General features: G+C 64.9%; 3 protein-coding genes across 3 annotated transcripts; 1 reads left to right on the top strand and 2 right to left on the bottom strand.

Annotated features, from left to right (window-relative positions):
- Positions 1-411: 411 nt before the first annotated feature.
- Positions 412-9,458, bottom strand: NFE2L1 (NFE2 like bZIP transcription factor 1). The gene is made up of 7 exons (XM_034070028.1): positions 9,412-9,458; positions 8,826-8,974; positions 8,072-8,583; positions 4,558-4,764; positions 4,096-4,185; positions 3,686-3,847; positions 412-3,482 (listed from the first exon to the last, which is right to left on the bottom strand). Exons 3-7 carry the CDS (start codon positions 8,579-8,581, stop codon positions 2,157-2,159), a joined length of 2,295 nt encoding a protein of 764 aa, XP_033925919.1. The 5' UTR covers positions 8,582-8,583; positions 8,826-8,974; positions 9,412-9,458; the 3' UTR covers positions 412-2,156.
- A 1,990-nt stretch (positions 9,459-11,448) lies between these two features.
- On the top strand, positions 11,449-13,657 carry COPZ2 (COPI coat complex subunit zeta 2). The gene is made up of 10 exons (XM_034070029.1): positions 11,449-11,468; positions 11,785-11,853; positions 11,994-12,075; positions 12,154-12,245; positions 12,326-12,381; positions 12,522-12,599; positions 12,815-12,866; positions 12,951-13,054; positions 13,199-13,226; positions 13,400-13,657. The coding sequence occupies exons 1-8, from the start codon at positions 11,451-11,453 to the stop codon at positions 13,038-13,040; spliced, it is 537 nt and encodes a 178-aa protein (XP_033925920.1). The 5' UTR covers positions 11,449-11,450; the 3' UTR covers positions 13,041-13,054; positions 13,199-13,226; positions 13,400-13,657.
- An 833-nt stretch (positions 13,658-14,490) lies between these two features.
- HAP1 (huntingtin associated protein 1) lies at positions 14,491-20,260 on the bottom strand. Its single transcript, XM_034070184.1, has 15 exons — positions 20,164-20,260; positions 18,618-18,694; positions 18,412-18,528; positions 18,241-18,341; positions 17,933-18,041; positions 17,763-17,841; positions 17,544-17,674; positions 17,386-17,460; positions 17,171-17,308; positions 17,026-17,093; positions 16,782-16,940; positions 16,367-16,674; positions 16,072-16,290; positions 15,711-15,813; positions 14,491-15,047 (listed from the first exon to the last, which is right to left on the bottom strand). The coding sequence occupies exons 1-15, from the start codon at positions 20,258-20,260 to the stop codon at positions 14,699-14,701; spliced, it is 2,130 nt and encodes a 709-aa protein (XP_033926075.1). The 3' UTR covers positions 14,491-14,698.
- Positions 20,261-20,999: the final 739 nt, after the last annotated feature.

Below are 20,999 nucleotides of genomic sequence, written 5' to 3'. Positions count from 1 at the left end.
TGCAACCAGCGCTGTGGCCTGCACTGGATGGAGCTGCACTGGTGGCATTTGAACACCCAACAGGACCCAGTGCTCAGCTCCAGGAGGAGGATGAGGCTGCACCAAGCAGCTCTGACCTGCAGGGACCAGCACCAAACCCCACAGGCCTTTGAGCAGCTTGAGCTCCAGGACCCATGCACTGCGGGTTCAACCAGGACCACGCTTCTCCAAGGGCTGCTTTGGGAAGATGCTGTTGGGAAGGAAGGAAGGGAACAGCAGAGGAACCTTCTCCTCCCCTCCAAGCTGGTACGTACAGGCTGGGCCAACAGCAACGCCCTGGAGCTACCGTGGAGGCGAAGGCCCCACAGGAGGAGGCCGTTTGCTTTCTCTTTGAAGGCACCGAAGAAGAAAACCATGAAGCAGAAAGGCTTGTACAGTGAATAAGCCGGTTTATTTTCGTCCTGTGCTCACACAATCTCTCCTCGTTCCCTGACAGGTCACAGAGCACTCAAAAGAAGAGTTTCTAAGAGGAAAAATAACTTAAACCATCCGCGCAGGGCTCCCTTCCAACCTCCCCGCACCCACAGCTCCACCTCTTGTGCTTCAGCTCCTGCCCAAGTCCAGCCACAGGATCTCAAGGAGCACTCCAGGGGCTGCAGAGAGCAGATCCCTACAACCCCCCCCCCACCATGAGATCCAACCACCTTCCCCATGGCCACGCCAGGCCTCTCTCCTGCCTGTACCAGGGTTCCTTCCCTTGCGTTCCCAGCCCGAGTCCTCCCTCAGCCCGACCCGCACGCACAGGACTGGCTTGGCAAAGCCTTTCGGTTGGGTTTGGAAGCTTTGTTTTGTTGGTTGCTGGTAAAGTCGGTTGGCTCCCAGCTGTGCTATACTGGAAATACAGCTTCAGAGGATCGCCTCCGTGGCGGAGACGGACAGTGATCAAGGCACTACCCCCACCCCCCTCCTGAAAACAAAGGAAGTCAGACCAACACCTAGGGACAGAAGAGAATCCTATAATGTGATCACACGGTTACACGGAATCTTTCGGTATGGCAAAGAGAACATTGAGCAGCTTTGAACGTTTGGGCTTCTCCCTTTTTATGTTTCTTTTACTCAACACAAGCACTCAAGACCCTATAGGGAAAACCAGGGCTGAAGCCCCAAGAAATCAAAGCGCGGTTACGGACACAGGAATCCTAACGGCTGTCTATAAGTTCTATGAGTGACGAGCCCGCGGCTTGGGGGGACAGGGAAGGGGTTAAACCCTCTGCTCCCCTTGTGCTGTGCACTGGGGGGGGGTGCCCAAGGACCCCCCCACCCTTCTCATCCAGCTCCTGGCCCTTGGATGGGAGACGACAGCGTTTGCATGCAGGCTGCTGCGTGTGCCGGCCCAGCCCGGCGCTGGCTGCGGCAGTGACATGCTCTGAGTGTGGTGATGGGGGGGACCCGGAGCACAGCGGTTCTGTTACCCCTCTGCAGTGCCCCCCTTTCCCGAACGCCCTCCACAGCTCCTCCGCACGTACCCGGTTCTCCCTGTGAGCTTCCTCAAGCCTGGAAAGGGTTAATGGGAAGTCCCAGCCCGCGTGTTGCCATGTGTGCACCGGTCTGCTCTAGGAAGGGATGCTGGGTAAATCTGGAATTCAGTCGGATCGAGTCACACACACCGATGGCAAAAACGGGGCCAGGGAAAGGAAACGAAAAAGAACCAAAACCAAAACAAAAAAAATAAGGGAAAATAAAATAGGGAAAAAGAAAAATAATCATAAACCAACTACCTGAAATCACAGAACTTTGGAAGTTCAGAAAATGTCTCTCCTATCACTTGGTTTAAGTTCATTTGCTTAAATCTCTTTTGTTTCACTTATTTAAAGCCAGTTCCTAACAGTAGTTTGTTTCTCCGCCTCTGCCAAGCCCACCGCCAGTGCTGCCAGCTCGTGTCCTGCAGATTCCAAAGCTGTGGAATTGCGGCGGCGGGCAGCCCCCAGCGCGCTCTGCCCGCAGCGTCTCCGGCCGGCAGCAGTCACCTTTGCTCGTGTGGGTTGGGTTGCTGTGGGTTGTGGGGTTTGAGAAGATAGGATCGGATAAGAAGGCATTGAAAGTTCCTCTACGTACTTCCAGGCTCAGCCCTTCTCCAGTTCTCCCTGTTGAACGAGTGTCCTGCTGCTCCCATCCCCTCACTTCCGCCGGTCCTTCTGTTTGCGGTCCTGGCGCCGCGCCGGCTGCTCGGCCGCGGCACGCGGGATCAGGAGCACGCTGCCGTCGGTGCCGTACTGCAGCGCGTACTGGCTGGGCGAGTAGGGCTGCCCGTTCTCATCCCGCAGGCGCCCGAAGACCTCCTGGTAAAGGTTCTGCACCTTCTGCTTCATCTGCCGGATGGATTTAAGGAATTCCACTTTCTCCCTGAGCAGTTTGGACTTGTCCCGTTGCAAGTCCTCCACGTCCCGTTCCAGGTTGAGGATGGTGTCCAGCTTCCTCTTGCGGCAGTTCTGCGCAGCCATCTTGTTCTTGCCTCGCCTCCTGATGTCGCGGATGAGGCTGAGCTGAGCCTCGCTGAGCTGGTACTTGGAGAGGAGCTCGTTGAACTCCTCCACGGGCAGGTTGATGATCTTGTCGTTGGTGAAAGGGATCTTCATGGCGCGGGCTCGATGCTCGTCCCTGCTCATCTGCTTGTCCAGGAACTCGGACGGCTTCTCCTTGCTGCTCTTCTTCCCGGTGCTGGGCAGTTTGGGCTCCTCGGGATCCAGGGCCCCCGGTGCCATGTTGTAGGTGTGGTTGTGGCCAACGTGCTCCAGGTAAGGCAGGTAGTGCAGCTGCGACGGGTCCTGGTAGCTCATGCGGCAGAACTTGCTGTACTCTGGCTGGTATCCAACCGCCCCTTCCGCTTCTTCAAAGTCCACGTTCTCGGAGTCGGAGCTGTAGCCGACGGCTCCTTCCTCGGAAAACGAGGAGGAGGAAGAGGACGAGGAGGAAGAGGACGAGGAGGAGGAGGCTTCGGAGCTGCTCAGAGAAGCAGGACTGTGGCCAGAATCCAGAGAAAGACCTGAGTCGGAGTCAAACTCCTCTTCCAGCTGCGAGGCCTGCACCGGGTTGAAGCCCTCCTCGATGGCCAAGTCCATCAGGCTGATCTCATCCAGCATGGCTTCATCCAGGAGCCCCCCCAGCGGGTCGGGCAGCTCGGGGGCTGCTGTCTCATTGACGGTGCCATTGAGCTGCGGGGGGAAGAAGATGCCGCTCAGGTTGGTGGAGCCGAAGGTGCTGTTGAGGCCGGTGGAGTTGTCCGGTGTCAGCTGGAGCAGGGCCGAGCCGCCGGCCATGGAGGGGCTTTCGATCTCTGAGCTGAAGAGGGAGAAGTCCTGCGAGCAGCTACCCAAGGAGGCCTGATGCAGGCTGACGTTCTGGTTGATGGGAGTGTTGGGGGCGAGGCTGTAGTTGGAGGCCAGCAGGTCCCCGCTCGTGCCGTTGAACAGGGGCTCGGCCGTCGTGGTGTTCACTTCCATAGCCTGCAAGGGACACAAGACACGGCGGTGAAGGAACTGCACTCCTGCCATGTGCCAGAGGCAGGGTGATGCTTCTGGACCTGCCAAATGAGCCCAATCCTGCGGGATTGGCTGCGGGAAGGTGAACCCAGCACCACACACCCAATGTCACCGCACAGGTCGAGGCTCCGAGTGCCGCAGCCCCACAGGCCGGCCCATGAGCTCACCTGCATCTCCATGATGGACATGAGGTCCTGCCACTGCTGCTCCAGGTCGAAGGGCGACTCGGCCTCGGGGAGCAGGGGGGGGAGCAGGCCGGGCTGGCCGCCCGCGGGCCGGCTCTCACCGGGCACGGCTTCGCTCAGGGTGGACACATCCGCAGCTGGAAACTGAACCCCATGAGGCAAGAGTCAGGCCATGGATAGGGGGGAGGCAGCGATCCCGAACCCCCCATCACCCTCCATATGAGCAGTCAGTTCCCCTTTGTCCAGAGCAACCTGGGTGCAGTTATTCCTCTCTGAACTGATGAGAAGCAAGGCCAGGAATGTGTAAGTGTGACCTGCTTAGGGCAGGCAAACCCCACTGACTGCTGCAGTCTGCGTTAGGGGATCCAGGAGGAGCTCAGGACATCACTCACCTCCGAATTGTCCCCGAAGGGGAAGGTGGCCTCCAGCAGCCTAAGGCACTCCTCCAGGGACAGCGCTGTCTGATCCTCCGCACCGGGCACCTGCATGGAGCACAGCGGCAGCCCCAGGATGAGGGAGGGGATGGAGCTGGTGCCGACGAGCAAGGAGCTCCTTCCAGCAGGGCTCTATTACAGCGCATCCAAAAAGAGCCAGAGGCCCCACCCAGTGGCTCCATCCTCCTGCTCTGGAGAGCGTCAGAGCGGAGCAGGGAATCGCTGCTCCCCTGCTGCCGGCGCAAGGACTCGGCTGTGCCACAAGGACCCGGCGCCCTCACCTCCCTGCGGGCAGGGCCATGCCCATGGCCGGCTCCTTCCCCCCCTCCCCATAGCAAACCCTGCAGCTCCTTCCACCCTTCCCATTGGAAGGCAGAGCCCCCCCCCCCGTGGCCCCAGGGACCCGGCTGCGGGCGGTACCTGCGCAGGGAACCTCTCCCCGGTCTCCCCATCAACTAGCAGGTTCCTGGCCAGGACCTCTCTCCTCCAGCCGTCCCCTCGCTCCCTCCCATCGCTCAGCTCTTTGTCCACTTCGCTCTCCTTCTGCCGGTGGCTGTAGTCGAACACCTCTCTCCCGGCGCCCAGATCGATGTCCTGTCTCCACAGGATGTCAATCAAATCGATGTCCTGCAACACAACCACCGGCCCTTCAACCCCGGCCGGGAGCCCCCCCCCTCCCCGGGGGACACCCCCCCCATCCCCATCCCCTCCCGGGGTCCCCCCCTCGGCTCTGCGGGCTCCGCATGGCTCCCACCCCCCCCCCCCCCCTCCTCCTCCTCGCTCCTTCCCCGCCCCACCGCCCATGGACAGCCGGTTGGGCCCGCCCGGGCCCCGCCGCGGCGGGGGCTGCACCGGGGCCGCCTCGCGTCCGCCCGCGGAGCCATCCCGGACATTTGCATAAGGGGTGGGGTGCGGAGCAAGGAAAATCCCCGCATTCCCACCCACCTGATGCAACCCGGCGGCCCCGGCCCGCAGTGTGCGACCCCCCCCCCCCTCCGGTACCGGGCACCGCGAGCCCCGGGGATGGATCCCCCCCCCCTCCCCATCCCGGTTATCCCGGAGCCCCCGGTACCTTTCTCATGTCCCCAGCTGCCGCCCGGGCCGCGGCTCGCAGCGCTCATGGTCCCCGGGGGGGCGGCGGGGGCAGGCGGGGGGGGGGGGGCCGCGCTCATGGCGGGGCTGGGGCCGCGCTGGCCGGTAACGGGCCCGGTCCCGGTGCCCTGCCCGGGCCGGGCTGCGGCGCGCCCCGCCCGCCCCTCCCCCGCCGTTACCTTGGCTGCGGCGGCCGCCAAGCCCCGCCCACCCGCGCGCCACGCCACGCCCCTTCTCCACCAATGAGCCGCCAAGACACGCCCCGCGCGCGGCCCGCGGCCAATCAGCGCCACCGGGGGACCACCGCCCTGACCAATCACGAGCCACGGGGGCTGACGCTTCAGCCAATCAGCGCCCGCGCGGCGCACAGCCCTGGTGCTGCGGAGCCACCGCCCCCCCCCCCCCCCCGCCCCGGGCCCGGCCTCGCCCTGCGCAGCACCGGGGGGGGGGGGGGGGGAGCGGCTCCGGTCCCGGAGGACGGGGGGGGGGCAACGGGGGTGACCTTGAACCCCCCCCCCCCCCCCGGAGCCCCCCCTGCACCGGGGAGCCCCCCCCCCTGCACCGGGACCGAGCCCAAGTGTAAGGAGATCCCCGTTGGGCTGCGGCGGGGGGGGGGGCTGAGCACCAGCGGCTCATCACATGACCGCCGGTATTTATATCCCGGTGGTGTGGAGCCGGCCCCGGGAACCGGAGCATCCCCCCCCCCCCCCCTCCCCGCCCCCAATGCTGCAGAGGGAGCGCCCGGGATCGCACCGGTCCCTGGATGAGGAGTGAATGTGGGATGGAGAGGCAAGAACCCCCATTCACCTGCTTGGGATGCTCCCATGGTGCCCAGGCAATGGTTGGATTGATCATGGAATAACTGGATTGACAATAGAATAATTAGATTTATAATGGAATAATCAGATTTATATCATCAGATTGATAATAGAATAATTAGATCAATAATAGAATAATTAGATTGATCATTTTAAACTTATCCCTAAAAACCAGGGATATTCCCCCAGCAAGGTCGTGCCAGGCCCAGGTGAGCTGCAATATTATCAGCACTGGGAAAAAAGTCATGGAAAAATGGAATCCCCAAGCCTAAAGCTGCACCCTCCTCATCATCATCATCATCATCATCCAGCACCTAAGGAAGGAGGGGGGGAACAGACCCTGCAGGTGTCTCTGGAGGCTGCAGATGGCAGAGCTCACACGGTATTCCCGTTGGGAAGGATGGGAGCTGCTGGGGATGAAGATACCCCAATAACCACAGAGAAGCCTGCTGGGGGATGCTCAGAGCCAAGTGCTTTGGAATGTCGCACTGCATCCCAAGGGCAACGTGCTATGGGGTGGGGGCACGAGGACATGGGGATGTCCTGGTGCTGGTGCCTGGTGCTGTGCCCCTGGCAGCGCCTCAATAACAGCCTCCCTGCTGCTCCCAGATGGGAATATGGGGGGAAAAAAGAGATGGAACATAGAGGAGGAGCATGGAAGCCTCAGCACCGGGAATGGAGAAGGTGCAGACCCAGACCCGCACCCTGCAGCACTGGGCTGTGTTTGCAGAGCCCTATGGAGCCCCTGTGTCCAACCTGGCCTTGAGCACTGCCAGGGATGGGGCAGCCACAGCTTCTCTGGGCACCCTGTGCCAGCGCCTCAGCACCCTCACAGGGAACAGCTTCTGCCTCAGAGCTCATCTCTTGGGCAGGTTCAAGCCATTCCCCTTGGCCTGTCCCTACATCCCTTGTCCCAAGCCCCTCTCCAGCTTTCCTGCAGCCCCTTTAGTCCCTGGAGCTGCTCTCAGGTCTCCCCTTCAGGAGCCTTCTCTTGTCCAGGCTGCCCCAGCCCAGCTCTCTCAGCCTGGCTCCAGAGCAGACCAAGAACAGGAAGCATTTAACATGGAAACAAGGAGGCCTCTGGAAACCAGCAGCATTCCCAGCCTCAAACCCACCATCTCCTCTTCAAAACCGACCCCAGCTTCCCCATGCTGCAAGGACCTGATGCCCTCAGCCCAGATCACTGGATTGGGGAAGGACAGCAGAGTCCATGCAGGATCTCAGCAAGGCATTTCCCAAGCCAGGGAATTACCAGGGAACACATTTGCTATGGGGCCTGCAGCTCCCCAAGTGATCTCCCCTCTCTGACACCACCAAGACCGACGGCTGCACACCCACAGCAGGGTTTGATGCCATGGGATACCCAAGGCTCCATCCCTACAACACTGACCCCTCAAACCAGCCCTGTTCACACAGGAGCCACGTCCCCGAGCCCAACCGGCCCCTCCATGCAGGGGAGCAGGGGGAGAGCCCATGTGGAGCACAAGACAAAGAGAACGGTGCCGGGAAGGGACACGAGCACCGGGGCCCAGGGCGGCCCCACGAGGCTGAGCTCAGGCAGGGGAGGTTCCAAGCCAAGCCAGGAAGCGCTTTGCAGTTCACCTCTCCCCACCCACGTGTGATGAAAGCCCAGGCATCAACACGGGCTCTGGAGCAGCTCCAGCACCCAGGAACCCAACCGCCCCGGGAGGAGCTGTTACCCAACGCCCCTGTTTATTTCCCAGCCTCGTTCCATTGCTTTCGCAACACAAAACCACGTGCAGAGGGCGAAACGTTGGCCCCGACCCTTCCCCCCCCCCCCCCCCCCCACTTTCATTATTGCTTTCAGGCTGAGGATAGCAGAAACAACAAGGAAATCCCACCCCACGTGTAACACAGGCAGCCCTAAATGCATCCTAATGGAGCATCCATGCCATTCTCAAGGGAAGAGCCGCTGTTCCCAAGCACTAAACCCAACGTGCATCACACGCAGGTGGGTACCAAAGGGCAACACCCCCCCCCCCAGCAGCCATAGAGGCTCCTACCTCTTTGGTCAGGTTGCCATTCACAGGGGCAGCCACCGCTCCCAGATCCTCCAGCTCGTCCCCAAAGCCTTGCTCAGCTCCGCTCTCCCTCACCCCGGCCTCGGGGCTGCTCCCATCCTGGAGGCCGCTGCCGTTCTCTAGGGCGATGCCGGCGCTGGGCTGCGCCCCAGCCACGGAGCTCTCGGTGTCTCTATGCACCAACCAGGCACTGACTTCGGTGGTGGGCACCTGAAACCTGTCCAGGGCCCTCACCTGGTTGAGCAGCCTGCGGGCGGTGAAGTAATAGTCCAGGTCTACACTCTTTGGGTGGATGCCATAACCGTCCAAGGTGTTCCTCAGGTTGTGAAACTGGGTCTGGGTGTAAGCGGAGCTCTGGCCCAGGATGATCTCCCGGAGCGGGGGGAGCTGCGAGGTCAGGTAGGTGTCCACGTCCACGCGCACTCCGATCAGGCTGAGCAGGATGGTGAACTGGATGAGGCCTTCGGTGAAGTATTTCTTCAGAGAAAGCATCTCTGGAGGAGGAGAAACGAAGGAGAACGAGGGTTGGGAACGAACAAAAACAGCTCCAGAAGCAGCACTGGGCACACACAACAGGTTGGGCGGCTTGGCCTTCGCCCTGCCCCCGACAAAGGGAAGCTCAGGATGCTCCAAGGCTTTGGGATCAGGGCTGTGGTTCCCATTGACATTCGTGCTCAAGCAGCACCAAACTCGGCCTCCCCCCGTCCCCTCCCGCTGGCTCCCGCAGGTCACTTACTGCCCAAGCCCCGCACATCCAGCGGCTCCCCCCCGCTCCAGCACGGGGGCTGCTCCCTCTGCGCCTGCTCCTTTGTCCCTCCTGCTCCGGTTACGAGCCCAGGGTCCCGCTCACGGGAGCTCCGCTCCCGGCTGCGCTCTCATCAGCGGCTGCAACGTAACCGGAGCGCGCCCGGTAACCGCACGGCGGCGGCGGGGGCGCGCCCGGACCCGGCTCCCGGGGGGGCCCCTCCGCGCTCCCCATTGTCCGCGCTTCCCCTCCCCGCGCTATTCTTAGCCCCGCGCGTCAGCTCCCACCCCCCCCCCCCCCTCCCGAGGCCTCCGGACCCGCTCCCCCCCCCGGGGCTCCGCCGTTACCGGCACCGAAACATCCCCGGTACCGGTGGCTCCGGGGGGGGGGGGAGTCCGTGCGCCGCCTCCCTCACAGCCCCCCCCTCACCCCGCGGCCCCTTTAAGACCCCCCCCGCGCAGCCTCGTGACCCGCCCCCCCCCCGCGCGGCTCCGCAGCCCCGCCCGCCCCTGCCCCCCGCCCCCACCCCCCCCCCCCCTCCGCCGTTCCCCCCCTCCCCTCCCCCCCCCGCCGGTACCGGCTCAGCCCCGGCCGCGCTCCCGGATCCCGGCCCCGGCCCCGCTCCCGCTCCCCGCCCTGGCCAAGCCCCGCCCCCTCCCGCCTCGCGCGGCGCCGCCGCCAATCGGCGGCCGCGAACGGGAGGGCGGCAGGAAGCGGAGGACCAATGAGAGGCGGAGGAGAGGCGTTGCTCCCGCCCCCGCCGCGCCGTGGCCTGGCGGGCTGAGCTGCCAATTGGCGCACTGGACCAATCGGTGAAGAGAACAGAGTGACCGGGACCCGCCCCCCGCCCGCCGCTGAGTGACGCTCTCCTCGTCCAATAGAACGCGAAGCCTCCTCCGAGCGGCAGCGGCAGCAGCCAATGAGACGACGCGCAGGGCCCCGCCGCTTGAGTGGCAGCGGAACGCACCAATCCCCGCGAGGAAGCGGCCCCGCCCCTTCGCCCCGCAGCTGTTGCCATGGCACCCGGCGCCCCAGGCCCTCAGCGAAGGGCGAGGCCCGCAGCCGCCATGGCGGAGCCCCCCCCCCTGTTCCGTCCGCATCGCTCCGGGCCCGTCGCCGGTTCCATGGGCCCGGGGGCGGCTCCGGTCGGAGGGGCCGGGACCGGGTTAATTCCATCCCCGGGAAGGGGCTCGGTGCTCCCGGGGTGCCCCCATCGCGGGTTGGGCCTTGGGCCGGGCTCTCAGGGCCCTCTGAGGCCGGAGCTCATCCCGACCCATCCCCTGCCCCTGGAAGCTCCGCGCTGGGGTCTCCCGGAGGAGACCTCCCATCCCAGCCGGTCCGAGCGTGCCCAGCGCTGCCCCATGGCACTGAGGGGGTGTGGGCACCGGCAGCCCTGCCCTGGGCTCCCTCTGGGGCAGGAATTGGTCCTCAGCTCCATCTAAACCTGCCCTGGAAGTGAACGGTGCTGCGGGAGCGGAGCTCTCTGCGGGGATCCCAATGGGAGCTGGTAAAGGAGCAGGCGCAGGGACACTGTTCAGCCCCATCACCTCTGAGCAGCTGATTTCCACCTTTCCCTATGGATTGGTGTGGCCCAAATCGATGCCAGCACCCACAGGACAGAGCTGGCAGGGAAAGCAGGTAGGAGGTGAGGGCAGCTAAGCAGCACCACCCCTGTCTGCTATGCCTGCCCAACCCAGACACCCTCTGTCCTGCCCCAGTAACAAACAGGATGCCGGAGACAATAGTTCATCCCCAAGAAAACCCATGGAAAACGAGCGTGGGCTCCAGCACGCAGCAGGGTGAGGCTTCCCACCGTGGCATTCCCAACGTGGCAATGCCAGCGGAGACCCTTCGTGCCGTCAAGCATCCAGAGCATCCACAAGCAGCAAAGGCACCGGAACAACCAAGAGGAGCCTGGAAGCGTCCAGATCCAAACGGAGCTTGTTTTGTCTACCTGATCTCCAGGAAAACAACCCAGGCTGCAGCCACATCACCCACAGCCGGCCCTGGATCCCCCTGGATCCCTCTGGATCCCCCTGGATCCCTCTGGATCCTCCTGGATCTCCCTGGATCCCCCTGGATCCCTCTGGATCCTCCTGGATCCCCCTGGATGCCCAGATCCCAACAAGGGCAGGAACGAGGGCTGTGGGGGTGCTGCCAGCCCCACTGCCCAACCTCCCCTCCGCAACCCGAGCCCGGCCCCCCCCTCGGGTGTTATTTTTAGTGTCGTCCCCCCCCCCCGGGACTGTTTGGCAGTGCCCCCGGCTCGGGCAGGCACCACCGCTGTGGGTGCCCCGTGCTGCCCTGCGGGGGGGGGCCTGGAGCCCCTTCCCCATGGGAGAACTGGTGTCCCACAACCCGGGGTGACGATTGGGGTTGGGACGGGGGGGGGGTCACCTTCTCATCCCACCCCATTGGCTCCCACCCGGTGTTGGTCCCAAAGGAGGGGTGCGGATATCACACACACACACCCCCCCCCCCCAGTGCGTGTCCCCCCCCTCGGACTCCCCCCGGGGATCCCCGTTTCCCTCCGGTATCGCGGGGAGGGGCGGAGCGGGACGGGGGGGGGCGGGATCGGGAGCGCGGTGGCGGGGGGGGGACAGGGTCAATGGGAACATGGAGCCTGCGGGGCCGGTACGGCCGGGATCGGGATCGGGACTGGGATCGGGGTCGGGACTGCGCAGCCTCCAATGGGAACTTCGTGCGGCCTGGGCGGGATAGGGAGAAACGGGGGGAAAATGGGAAGATAAACGTGGGAAGGGGGAACGGGAACGGGGTGGGGGGAGAGGGGCAGAGGGGGAGCACCACGGGGGGAGACGGAGGAAGAGGGGAGGAATGGGGAGAACCGGGGATGGGGGGGGGAGAAGGAGAGGGGCGGAACAAGGGGGCAGCGGGGTCCCCGGTACCCGGAGCCCGGCGTGCGCCGGGACTGAGCCCCCCCGGCCCCCAGGAGCCCTCCCTGTACACGGTGAAGGCTCTGCTCGTCCTGGACAGCCTCGGGCAGCGCCTCCTGGCCAAGGTAAATCCCGGACCCCCCCCCGTGCCTCAGTTTCCCCCCGGTCAGCACCATCCCCGCTTGGGGGGTCTGGATGCGACCTTGGGGGTGCTGATGGCAACGCTGGGGGTGCCGGCACATGGCTGAGCCCTGCCCACCCGCAGTACTATGACAGCACCTTCCCCACGGCCAAGGAGCGGTTGGCGTTCGAGAGGAGCATCTTCAGGCAGAGCCAGCGGGCGGGCGGTGAGCGGGGGGGGGACACGGACACCATCCCTGGGGCAGCAGCATCCTGGGGGGGCTCTGATGCTGTTCTGTGTGCAGGTGAAGTCGCGAGTCTGCAGGGACTCACCATCGTGTACAGGAGCAGCGGAGACCTCTGCTTCTATGTGGTGGGGGGCGGACAGGAGAATGAGGTAGGACCCATGGACCCCCATGGCCCCAGTGACACCCAGGGCACCCCCATGTCCTCCCTGACATCCCGGTTCTCCCGCAGCTGATGCTGTTGTCCGTGCTCACCTGCCTCCTCGATGCCCTCGGCCGCCTCCTGCAGTGAGTCCCTGGAGCCACTCAGCTCCAAATGCATGGGGAAACTGAGGCAGAGCATCCCGGGGTGAGGGGGTCCGGCTGCCAGCACCTCACATGGGATCCCCGGCAGCGGGTGCTCCAGTCTCCCACTCGCTCGCCCGCAGGAAGGAGGTGGAGAAGCGCTGGCTCCTGGCTAACATGGAGGGGATGTTCCTGGTGGTGGATGAGATCGTGGATAGGGGGTGAGCTCCTGCTTTGGGGGGGGTGCAGGGACAGGGGGTCCCCTGGGTGCTGGGATGGTGCCAAGGGGGAGCTGGGCACCCCACTTTGCCCCCAGCGCTGCAGCTCCTCCTCCAGCCCAGGGGCTTTGCATAGGGAGGGGAACTGAGGCCCGGGGTGCTGGAGCCCAGCCGGGATTGGGGGATCCCGGTGGGATCGGCACCGCTCTGCTCCACAGGGTGATCCTGGAGTGTGACCCTCAGCAAGTGATCCAGCGCCTGAGCCTGCGGGTGAGGGCGCCCATCCTGCTCCATGTAATTCCTCTTTCCTGCCTCCTTCCTGCACCCTCCTCACCCTCCTTCTCCCATCCCCAGGTCCCGGAGCCAGCACCCTACGGCTTCGTCCTCTTTGACTACCTGTCAGGCAGCTCGGAGCAGAAGGGCTCAGGGAACAGCCACAGATAAGCAGCCCTGAGGAGGTCAAACCCTTCTGTGTGCCTAGGGGATGGGCAGGGATTGGGGTCAGGGTCCCGATGGGTGTCCAGGGGATGCTTTTCACATCAGGGCACCCCATGGGTCCCCTTTGCCCCAGCCAAAGCTGTTGGTCCCCTTCCCTCCTCCAGGTTGGTGCCTGAGCAGAGCGTGCCCCAGGTAAGTGCTAATGGGGGGTTTGCCCAGCTTCACCTTTAGCAAGGAGATGGGGTGCACCCCAGCACCCATAATTGCTTGTCATGAGGTGTCCCCCCCATTCCCAGCCAAGGGAACCCATGCATCCGGCTGGGAATGGCACCCCATGGTCAGCTTGACCCCATCCCTATCCCCAGGGTCTCAATCTGCAGCTCCTCAAGGAGAACATGGTGCCATCCCTATGGACATGACAGCTCCCTTTGGAGGGGCTCTTTGGAAAGGTGGGATCCCAGTGCTGGGCCAGCAGGACACAGACCTGGCATCTCCCATCCGACCCCAGCCACATCCACACCTCCCATCTGCCTCCTGCATTGAGCACACCAAGGGAAAAATGAGCTCCTGATGGAGGGGGATGATTCCCAGCCGCAAATAAAGCTTTCCTCCGTGGTTCCAGAGCCTGCCTCCATCAGCCCTGGGTGTTGGGGGTCACCCCCCAAGGCCGGGTGCTGGGGAGGTCATTTGCTCCTTGTGTTTCCTTTGGAGGCAGAAGTGACCTCTCCGGGTTTTCCTGGGAAATTCTGCTCTTTGCGGCTTCGTCGTTTGAAACCGCTGAAGATCAATGGGGTCCTGAGCAGGGGAAGGGAAAGGGAAAGGGAAGGGGAAAGGGAAGGGAAAGGGAAGGGGAAAGGGATTGGAAGTGTCCCCATCCCGACCCTCGCCTCCAGCTCTTGCTCGACGCTCCCTTGGCAAGGCTGTGGCTCATTTGCATATCCCCGCCCCGCGCTGGATTCACTCCTTATTTGGCACATGGCCACGCCCTTCCCCACCTTAGCCCCGCCCCTCCCGACTGCGCATCCGTTATCCTGCAGCGCCACCTGCGGGCGGGACTGGGGAGCACGGGAGCCCCGGACAGGAGCCCCCCCCCCTCACACCCCCCCCTCCTCTTGTGACCCCCCCCAAACCCCAGGGACCCCCAACCGGCCCCTGGGGACACCCAGTTCTGTCACCCCCCCCCCCCCCATCACAGGGACTCCCCTCCCTTGGACACCCCCCATACCCCAGCTCCTCCTGCGGTCACCCCACATCACTTGGATCCCAAAGTGCCCTTTGTCTCCCCAAACCATGAGTGACACCCCAACAGCTTCCCCCCCCCCCCATGCTCCCATGGGGGAGGCACTCAGCAGGCCCAGATCGCTGCTTGGGTCACGCTGGGTACCAGTCAGTGGGTGCTGAGTAATTGTATTGGGCATCACTTGTGTTTATTGCTTTCTATTCCCCTTTTAGTTTCGTGTTCCCCTTATAGCGGTGGCTTTATCGTACTTTAGGTATTGGACTGTTCTTGGGATTCACATCCTTTTCCTTTTGCCCATCCCTTTAGGAGCAGTGCTGCGTCAAACACAGCACCCCAAGGTGCCAGTGCTGGGGCTGCCCCATCTCCATCCCCCTAGGGCTGGACCATGAAGACAACTCTTCTCCTCCTGAGCCTCCGGTCACCATCAGGTCAGCGCACCCCGGCCCCCCCTGTGCTGTCCCTGGGTGCAGGACATCTCCCCTCTGGCCACCACCGTGTCCAGCCCCAGGCGCCGCAGCTTCTGCACCAGGTTCAAGCTGAAGATGCTGCTCCGGGGCCGGGGTCCCTCCTGCCCCCCGGCCGTGGGGAAGGGCCGGGGATGAGCACGGGGGAGCCCTGGCACCGAGGGGAGGATGCCTCGGCCCAGCAGGAGCCTGACGAGTCCGACGGGGGCGCTGGTGGGGCCGGAACGGGCAGAAGAGAGCTCTGGGCAGCGGCTGCCGAGGTTCAGCCCCTCAAAGGGCCCACAAGAAGGCACGACCGCGTTATACAGACTGGAGGGGAAGAGAGAGAAGAGGGGATCAGTGGGGGGACCCTGGCCTGAGGATGCTGCTGCAGGTACTGAGACAGAGCAGAGCCCCCTCTTTCCTCCCTGCTCATTCCCCTCATGAACCCAACCCTTGCACCATTGCCCAAGCACCCCAAAGCTCAAGGCACGGCCCTGGGGGGCTACAGCCGTGGTTTCCCCCCCATTCCCTGGGAGCCAGGAGAGAATGGACCGGGGCTGCTGCTCCACAAGTGTTTTCCAGCCGTGCAGGGTCTTGTCCAGTGACCCCCAGCTCAGACCGGCCCCCAGCGAGCCCCACAGGGGCTCATTAGCGCTGAAGCACCGCTCATTAATTAAAGGGAACGATCCTGGTGGATGCACGAGTGCCAAGAGGGAAACCGCGTCCAGTGCAGGGAAAGCGGCTCCCGGCCAGCACCGGGAGCAAACCCGGCTCTGTCCCAGGGTGTCCTTCCCATCAAAGGGCTGCAGCGCAGCGGCCGGGGGGGCTGCACAGCCCCAGGCACAAGCAGGCAGAGGTGGAAGCATCCCAAGCCCCAAGCATCGCTCTGTGAGGGGCTACAAGCACAGAGGCAGAGGTGAGAGGGTTATGGTTATGGGGGGGTTAAAGTGGTGCAGGCAGAGCAGGCGGTGGGGGGGCCCCACGCCTTACCTGGGTGTCACCGTGGTGAGCGCGGTGGTGGGGTGGAGGATGTGGCAAGTGGTGATGGTGAAGGTGGACGGGGTCTGGGGGAGGTTGCTAACAGAGAGGAACACTGGAAGGGACAGGAGACACGGGGTTAACGGGGAGGGGGGGGCAGGACACAGGCAGGGTGCAAAGCTGAGGGTGAGAGCTCCGAGGACAAGCAGGGACCGGAGCCGATGCCTCTCCCGGCCGCGGGCTCAGCCCACGGGGGCAGCGGCAGGCAGAGCATCCCCGCGGGGCAGGGCAGGAGCAGGGCGATGCGAAGGGCAGGACCGGAGCATCCCTGGGGGGGGAGCACGTCCCGTCCGCCCCGTTTCCCTGCGCTCACCCCCGGGGCGCTCCTTGGCTTGGGCGGGGGGTGAGGTAGGGAGCAGCTGGAAGGAGCCGGCGTCCACATCGTCCTCCTCCAGGTCGCTGAGGCTGTAAACGTGCTCCTGGTCGGTGTCCAAGTGCCGGAAGTCTTTGGTGAGCACCCCGGGCCGCGGCACCAGGATCCCGGCCAGGTTGGGCCGTGCCAGCTGCTGCCAGTGGTGGAGCGTCACGGAGCCTGTGGGGACACACAGAGCTGAGCCCCGGGAGCCTCACGGCACATCCAGCCCCGCAGCGCATCCCTCAGCCCTCACCTTCCAGGGGCTTCACGATCTGCAGCTTGTCGGGCAGGTAGGAGAGGGAGCCGAGGGAGAAGCCGGAGCCGGCGGTGAGCTCCGAGCTCGCAGAGCGGTCGGTGCCGGTGGAGACGATGCTGTCGCTGGGGCTGAGGAAGCCGCTGGAGCCGGTCCCGTCCCGCAGCCAGAGCTTGCGCTCCCGCTCCGCCTCCAGGGAGGAGCGCTCATCCCCACGGCTCTGCTGCTGCACCGAGAGCCGCAGCACTGCGGCCTCCAGGTCCTGCCGGCCCGGAGCTGCCCGCGGCTCCGCTCCGGGCCCCTCGGTCCTGCCGGGGGCACAGCGTTAGGGAACACAAGGCCATGGACCCACAGTGCATCCTCCCCAGCGCTCAATGCTCCATCAGCACCCAGCACCCCCAGCCACGGCACTCACCGGGCACCCTCCGAGCCGCTGCGGGGGGTGCTGCTCCCTACGGAAGGGGCAGCAGAACGCGGCTTGGAGCCCGGCGCGTTGTGGGGAGCCTCGGAGCAAGACTTGGCTTTGGCAGCCTGGTTCACTGCTTTCACCGTCTCAAAGATGCGCCGGCAGCTCCTGCAGGCAGCAAGAGCAGGATGGATCCTTGAGCCAAGCCCCACAGGGACCCCCCCGAAGGGCCATGAGCCACCGAAGCACTCACTTGTAGTCCGAGGAGGAGCTGTCTGTGCCCTTCCTCATCATCCCCTTGATCTCAGCTGCCAGCGAGTCCTGGACACCGGGGGAGCAGGGTGAGGGGAGAGCAGAGCCCCCCGCACCCCCAGCCCCCCGCACCCCGCTCCGCTCACCACGGGCAGGAGGCTGCCTGCGCTGTAGCGGCTGACGGTGCTGTTGGGCAGGCTCCGGCTCCGCAGGCTCTTGAGCTCCTCCTGCGCCTCCTGCAGCATCCCCCCGCACTCCGTGTACTTCTCCTGCAGGTCCCGCAGCTGCGGGCACCGGCTCCGCTCAGGCACGGCCCCGGTGGTGCCGGGGCAGGAGCCAGGACCCCCCCGTCCATGCTCACCTCCATCCGGAGCTGCTGCTGCACCTCCCTCGCCGCAGTCAGATGCTGCTGCAGCTCCTCCACCTCGGCTCCGTACTGCGGGGCAGGAGCGGGCGCTCAGGGACCTGCCCTGTGCCTGTCCCCCCCCATGGCAGGGGCAGGGGTCCCCGGGCACTCACCGCACGGCACTTGTGCTGCAGCTCCACGACCTGCACCAGGAGCTGCCCCATCTCTTCCTGCTGCCGCGCTGTGTCCTCGGCCCTGCGGGCCAGCTCCTCCGAGAGCTGGGCCACCTGCTGGCTGGCTTCGGCTGCGGAGGGCATGGGGGTCCGTCAGTGCCAGGACCTCCCCCTTCCCATGCAGCCCCCTCCAACCCGAGCCCCCCCAAGCCCACGTACAGAACTGCTCCACGCAGTCGATCATCAGCTGCTGCTCCTGCTCCTCGTACCGACAGGTCTCGGTTGTGATGTTGTTGGCCTGGGGGAGAGGGTCAGAGGGTCTGAGCACGATGGGCAGGACCTGCAGTGAGTGGGGCAGGGGGTGGGCACAGCAAAAGGTGCCCCCCAACCTCCATGCGAAGCTTCTGGTTCTCCTCCTCCAGGCACTTGAGTTTCTGCTGCAGGGTCTCGTACTGGAAGTACTGCTGCAGGGACAGCGAGCGCTCCGGCCGCTGCAACCTGAGGGCAGCAAGGAGGGCGCTGAGCACCGCAGAGCGGGCAGGATGGGGCTGCCACTGCCCCCAGCAGGCACCTGCAGTGACCCAGCTCTGTGGGGCTGGACCCACGGCTGCGGTAGGGGGGGGAAAGAGCAGCAGCCCCGGTGCTACCCCAGGGATGCTGCCCCAGGGTCAGCCCTGGGGTAGGGACCCCCACTCACGGTGCAGAGGTGCAGGAGATGGGCTCGCTCTCCTCTGTTGTAGTGGTGTAGAAGTGGAGCAGATCGTCCCGCATGGAAACCTCATGGCGCAGCTGCGCGATCTGGGACGGGAAAGGGGCATTAGGGCACGGCCATGGGGACTGCAGCCCCCAGGACCCCGGGGGCCGATACCTCCTCCTTGGCCAGCTCCAGCTGCTCCTCCAGGAGCTCATTGCGCTCGCTCAGGCTCCGGTTCTGCTTCAGCAGGGACTGCCCAATGCGCGCTGCCAGCTCCAGGTCCCGTTCCTTCTGCAAGGGCAGGTCCGGCTCAGCCCCCGCCCGTCCCCTGCTCTGCCCCCTCGTCCCCACCCTGCATGGGGGGGGTCCCATGGTCGTACCTCATCCAGCAGGTTGGTGACTGCATCGATGTCGTGGTAGGTCTTGGTGATCCTGGCCACCCGCTCAGCGCACAGGACTGGGGGAGACGGGCAAAGGGTGAACCCAGCAGCTCAGCACTGCCCCCCCCCGTGTCACCGCTTCCCATCAGGGACCCCCAGGGATGCACATGGGGGGGAACAGGAGGTGGCTGCTGCAGGTGGCACGAAGCAGCTCCACCAAAAAGGAGCTTTTATCTGCCTGGCAGCACCAGCTGTGATGCAGAGGGCAGAGATGCACAGGGATGCTCAGAGCCAGGTCAGCACCACGGGAAACGGGGTGCTCCCAGCTCACCCCCACCGCTGCTGCCTCCTGGGAGGATGCTGACACCCCCCCCCCCCCGCTGCTCCCATAGTGCCAGCCCCACCGCAGGGCACACAGATGGAAAGGAGGGATGGGAAGAGGCAGGCAGCAGAGACGGGATCGGAGCCGACACCTCCAGTAAGGAGCAGGCTGGAGCTCCAGTACAAACAGCAGCGGGTGGCACCACACCGAGCCGGGCCCGCAGGCAGCGTCCCCTCCAACCTGTCCCCAGCTCCCTCCCCTTCAACCCCCATCCCAGCCCTGGGTTTGTCTGCACCCCACACCTCCTCCCGCTGCCCCCTTCCGATGTTCACCTGCCCCAAGGATCAGTGCCTCAGTTTCCCCCGGCCTCAGCCGGGACACAAAGCGGGTTAACGGGAGGCTCAGCCGCACAAATCCCATTACACTGCCCCAGACGGGGGGGCTGTGCAGTAATGGGGGGGTTGTTCCCACCTGACACCCCCCTTCCTCCGGTCCCCCCTGCCCCGCGGCCCTGGTTCCCTGCACCCCAGTGGGCACAACCCCAGCTTCATGCCCCTCCCGCACCCCAACAGCAGCTGCTCCCTGCAGGGTCCCCAAGGTCCTCGTCAGGCCCCAGAGCCGTTAATTGGAAGTAATTAGAGCATGAGCATCGCTAGGGTTTGAGCGAGCGCCGGGCCCGGGCAGACACAGGGGGCTCAGCGCTGCAAACACGTAAACACCAGAGCCGGCCTGATCCAGCACGGTGCGGGGACCGAGGCCATGCTGGGATCCCCAGCTCCTGGGCACACAGGAACCCCCATCCCACGGGCACACAGGGAACCCCATCCCACGGGCACACAGGAACCCCCATCCCATGGGCACACAGGGACCCCCATCCCATGGGCACACAGGGATCTCCATCCCAAGGGCACACAGGAACCCCCATCCCATGGGCACACAGGGACCCCCATCCCATGGGCACAGAGGGATCTCCATCCCAAGGGCACACAGGGATCTCCATCCCAAGGGCACACAGGGATCCCCATCCCATGGGCACACAGGGATCCCCATCCCATGGGCACACACGGACCTGGCCTGGCCCCATCCCCTCTCCAGCGCTGCAGGGGCTCAGAGCCCCTCCCGCTCCCAGCGGGGGCTGCGCACCCCACAACGGGCCGGGAAAGGCACCGCTCGGGGGGTCCCCGCTCCGCTGCCCCGGGCAGGGCCGGCCCTGTCCGCCCTCACCTTCCTCCAGCTCCCGAGCGATGGGGTCGGTGTCACCGGTCCGCTCGGTGCTGCCGCTGCGCTCCTCGTAGGCAGCGGGGCTGCTCCAGATCTCCATGGCCGCTGCGCGCAGCCGTAACCCCCCGCGCAGCGCTGCGCGGCGCAGCCCGACCCTATTTATGGCACCGTCCGGGCTGCGCGCACCTGCCCGAGCGCCTCCCACCCACCGCGATCGTGACCGAGGGCGGAGCTGGAGGGGGGGGGGGGTTTGGGGCTGCCCTTTCCTGCCCGATCCCTTTGGATGGGGTCGCAGCGGCTGCTGCCCCCCCTGGGAACCCATCAGGACAATCCCAGGGTACCAGTGCCGTGTCCCACCTCCCGGCCCCTACCCTGTGGATGCTGGGGGGGTTTGGGCACCGGGGTCCTCATGGATGTGGCTGTGGAGGGTTCAATGGTCCCTTTGCAGGGCTGATGCAATTGGGTCATGCGGCTTCTGCCCTTCAGGACGGGCGAGGGGAGGTTTTGGATCCTTCACCCAAACCCCATCCTGTGCAGGGGTCCCTGGGTACCACAGCGCAGCCTTTGACTGCCCAGCCTTGCTCTTCCCCCCCCAGGCCTGGGTGCATCACCATCACCCACCCGCTCAGCACAGATCCCCCATTGCAGCCCCCATTGCAGCTCCCATTGCAGCCCCCATTGCAGCTCCCATTGCAACCCCCATTGCAGCCCCCCTTGCAGCCCCACAACAACGACCAGTGCGGAAGCAGGAGCTGAATAAATCATGGGCTGAGTTACGGAGGAGCAGCCTGGCACGTACGCAGGCCTCAGGGGTGGGAGGGCTGCGGCGAGGGCCCCAC

This window comes from Melopsittacus undulatus, chromosome 17 (genome assembly GCF_012275295.1).
Source record: "Melopsittacus undulatus isolate bMelUnd1 chromosome 17, bMelUnd1.mat.Z, whole genome shotgun sequence".
Lineage (NCBI taxonomy): Eukaryota > Metazoa > Chordata > Aves > Psittaciformes > Psittaculidae > Melopsittacus > Melopsittacus undulatus.
This window is presented reverse-complemented; position numbering and strand designations above follow the sequence as displayed.

Bases quoted from the DNA above. Each gene is read 5' to 3' on its own strand.
- COPZ2 (XM_034070029.1), top strand. The intron at 12,246-12,325 runs GTAGGACCCATG...GTTCTCCCGCAG, and splicing joins GGGGCGGACAGGAGAATGAG to CTGATGCTGTTGTCCGTGCT. The intron at 12,600-12,814 runs GTGAGCTCCTGC...TCTGCTCCACAG, and splicing joins GATGAGATCGTGGATAGGGG to GGTGATCCTGGAGTGTGACC.
- HAP1 (XM_034070184.1), bottom strand. From the start codon at position 20,260: ATGGAGATCTGGAGCAGCCCCGCTGCCTACGAGGAGCGCAGCGGCAGC. The intron at 18,342-18,411 runs GTATCGGCCCCC...TTCCCGTCCCAG, and splicing joins TGGAGCTGGCCAAGGAGGAG to ATCGCGCAGCTGCGCCATGA. The intron at 17,675-17,762 runs GTACGTGGGCTT...TGCCCTCCGCAG, and splicing joins CGACTGCGTGGAGCAGTTCT to CCGAAGCCAGCCAGCAGGTG.
- NFE2L1 (XM_034070028.1), bottom strand. From the start codon at position 8,581: ATGCTTTCTCTGAAGAAATACTTCACCGAAGGCCTCATCCAGTTCACC. The intron at 4,765-8,071 runs GTAGGAGCCTCT...GTTGTGTTGCAG, and splicing joins ATGGCAACCTGACCAAAGAG to GACATCGATTTGATTGACAT. The intron at 3,483-3,685 runs GTGAGCTCATGG...TGTCCCTTGCAG, and splicing joins TGTCCATCATGGAGATGCAG to GCTATGGAAGTGAACACCAC.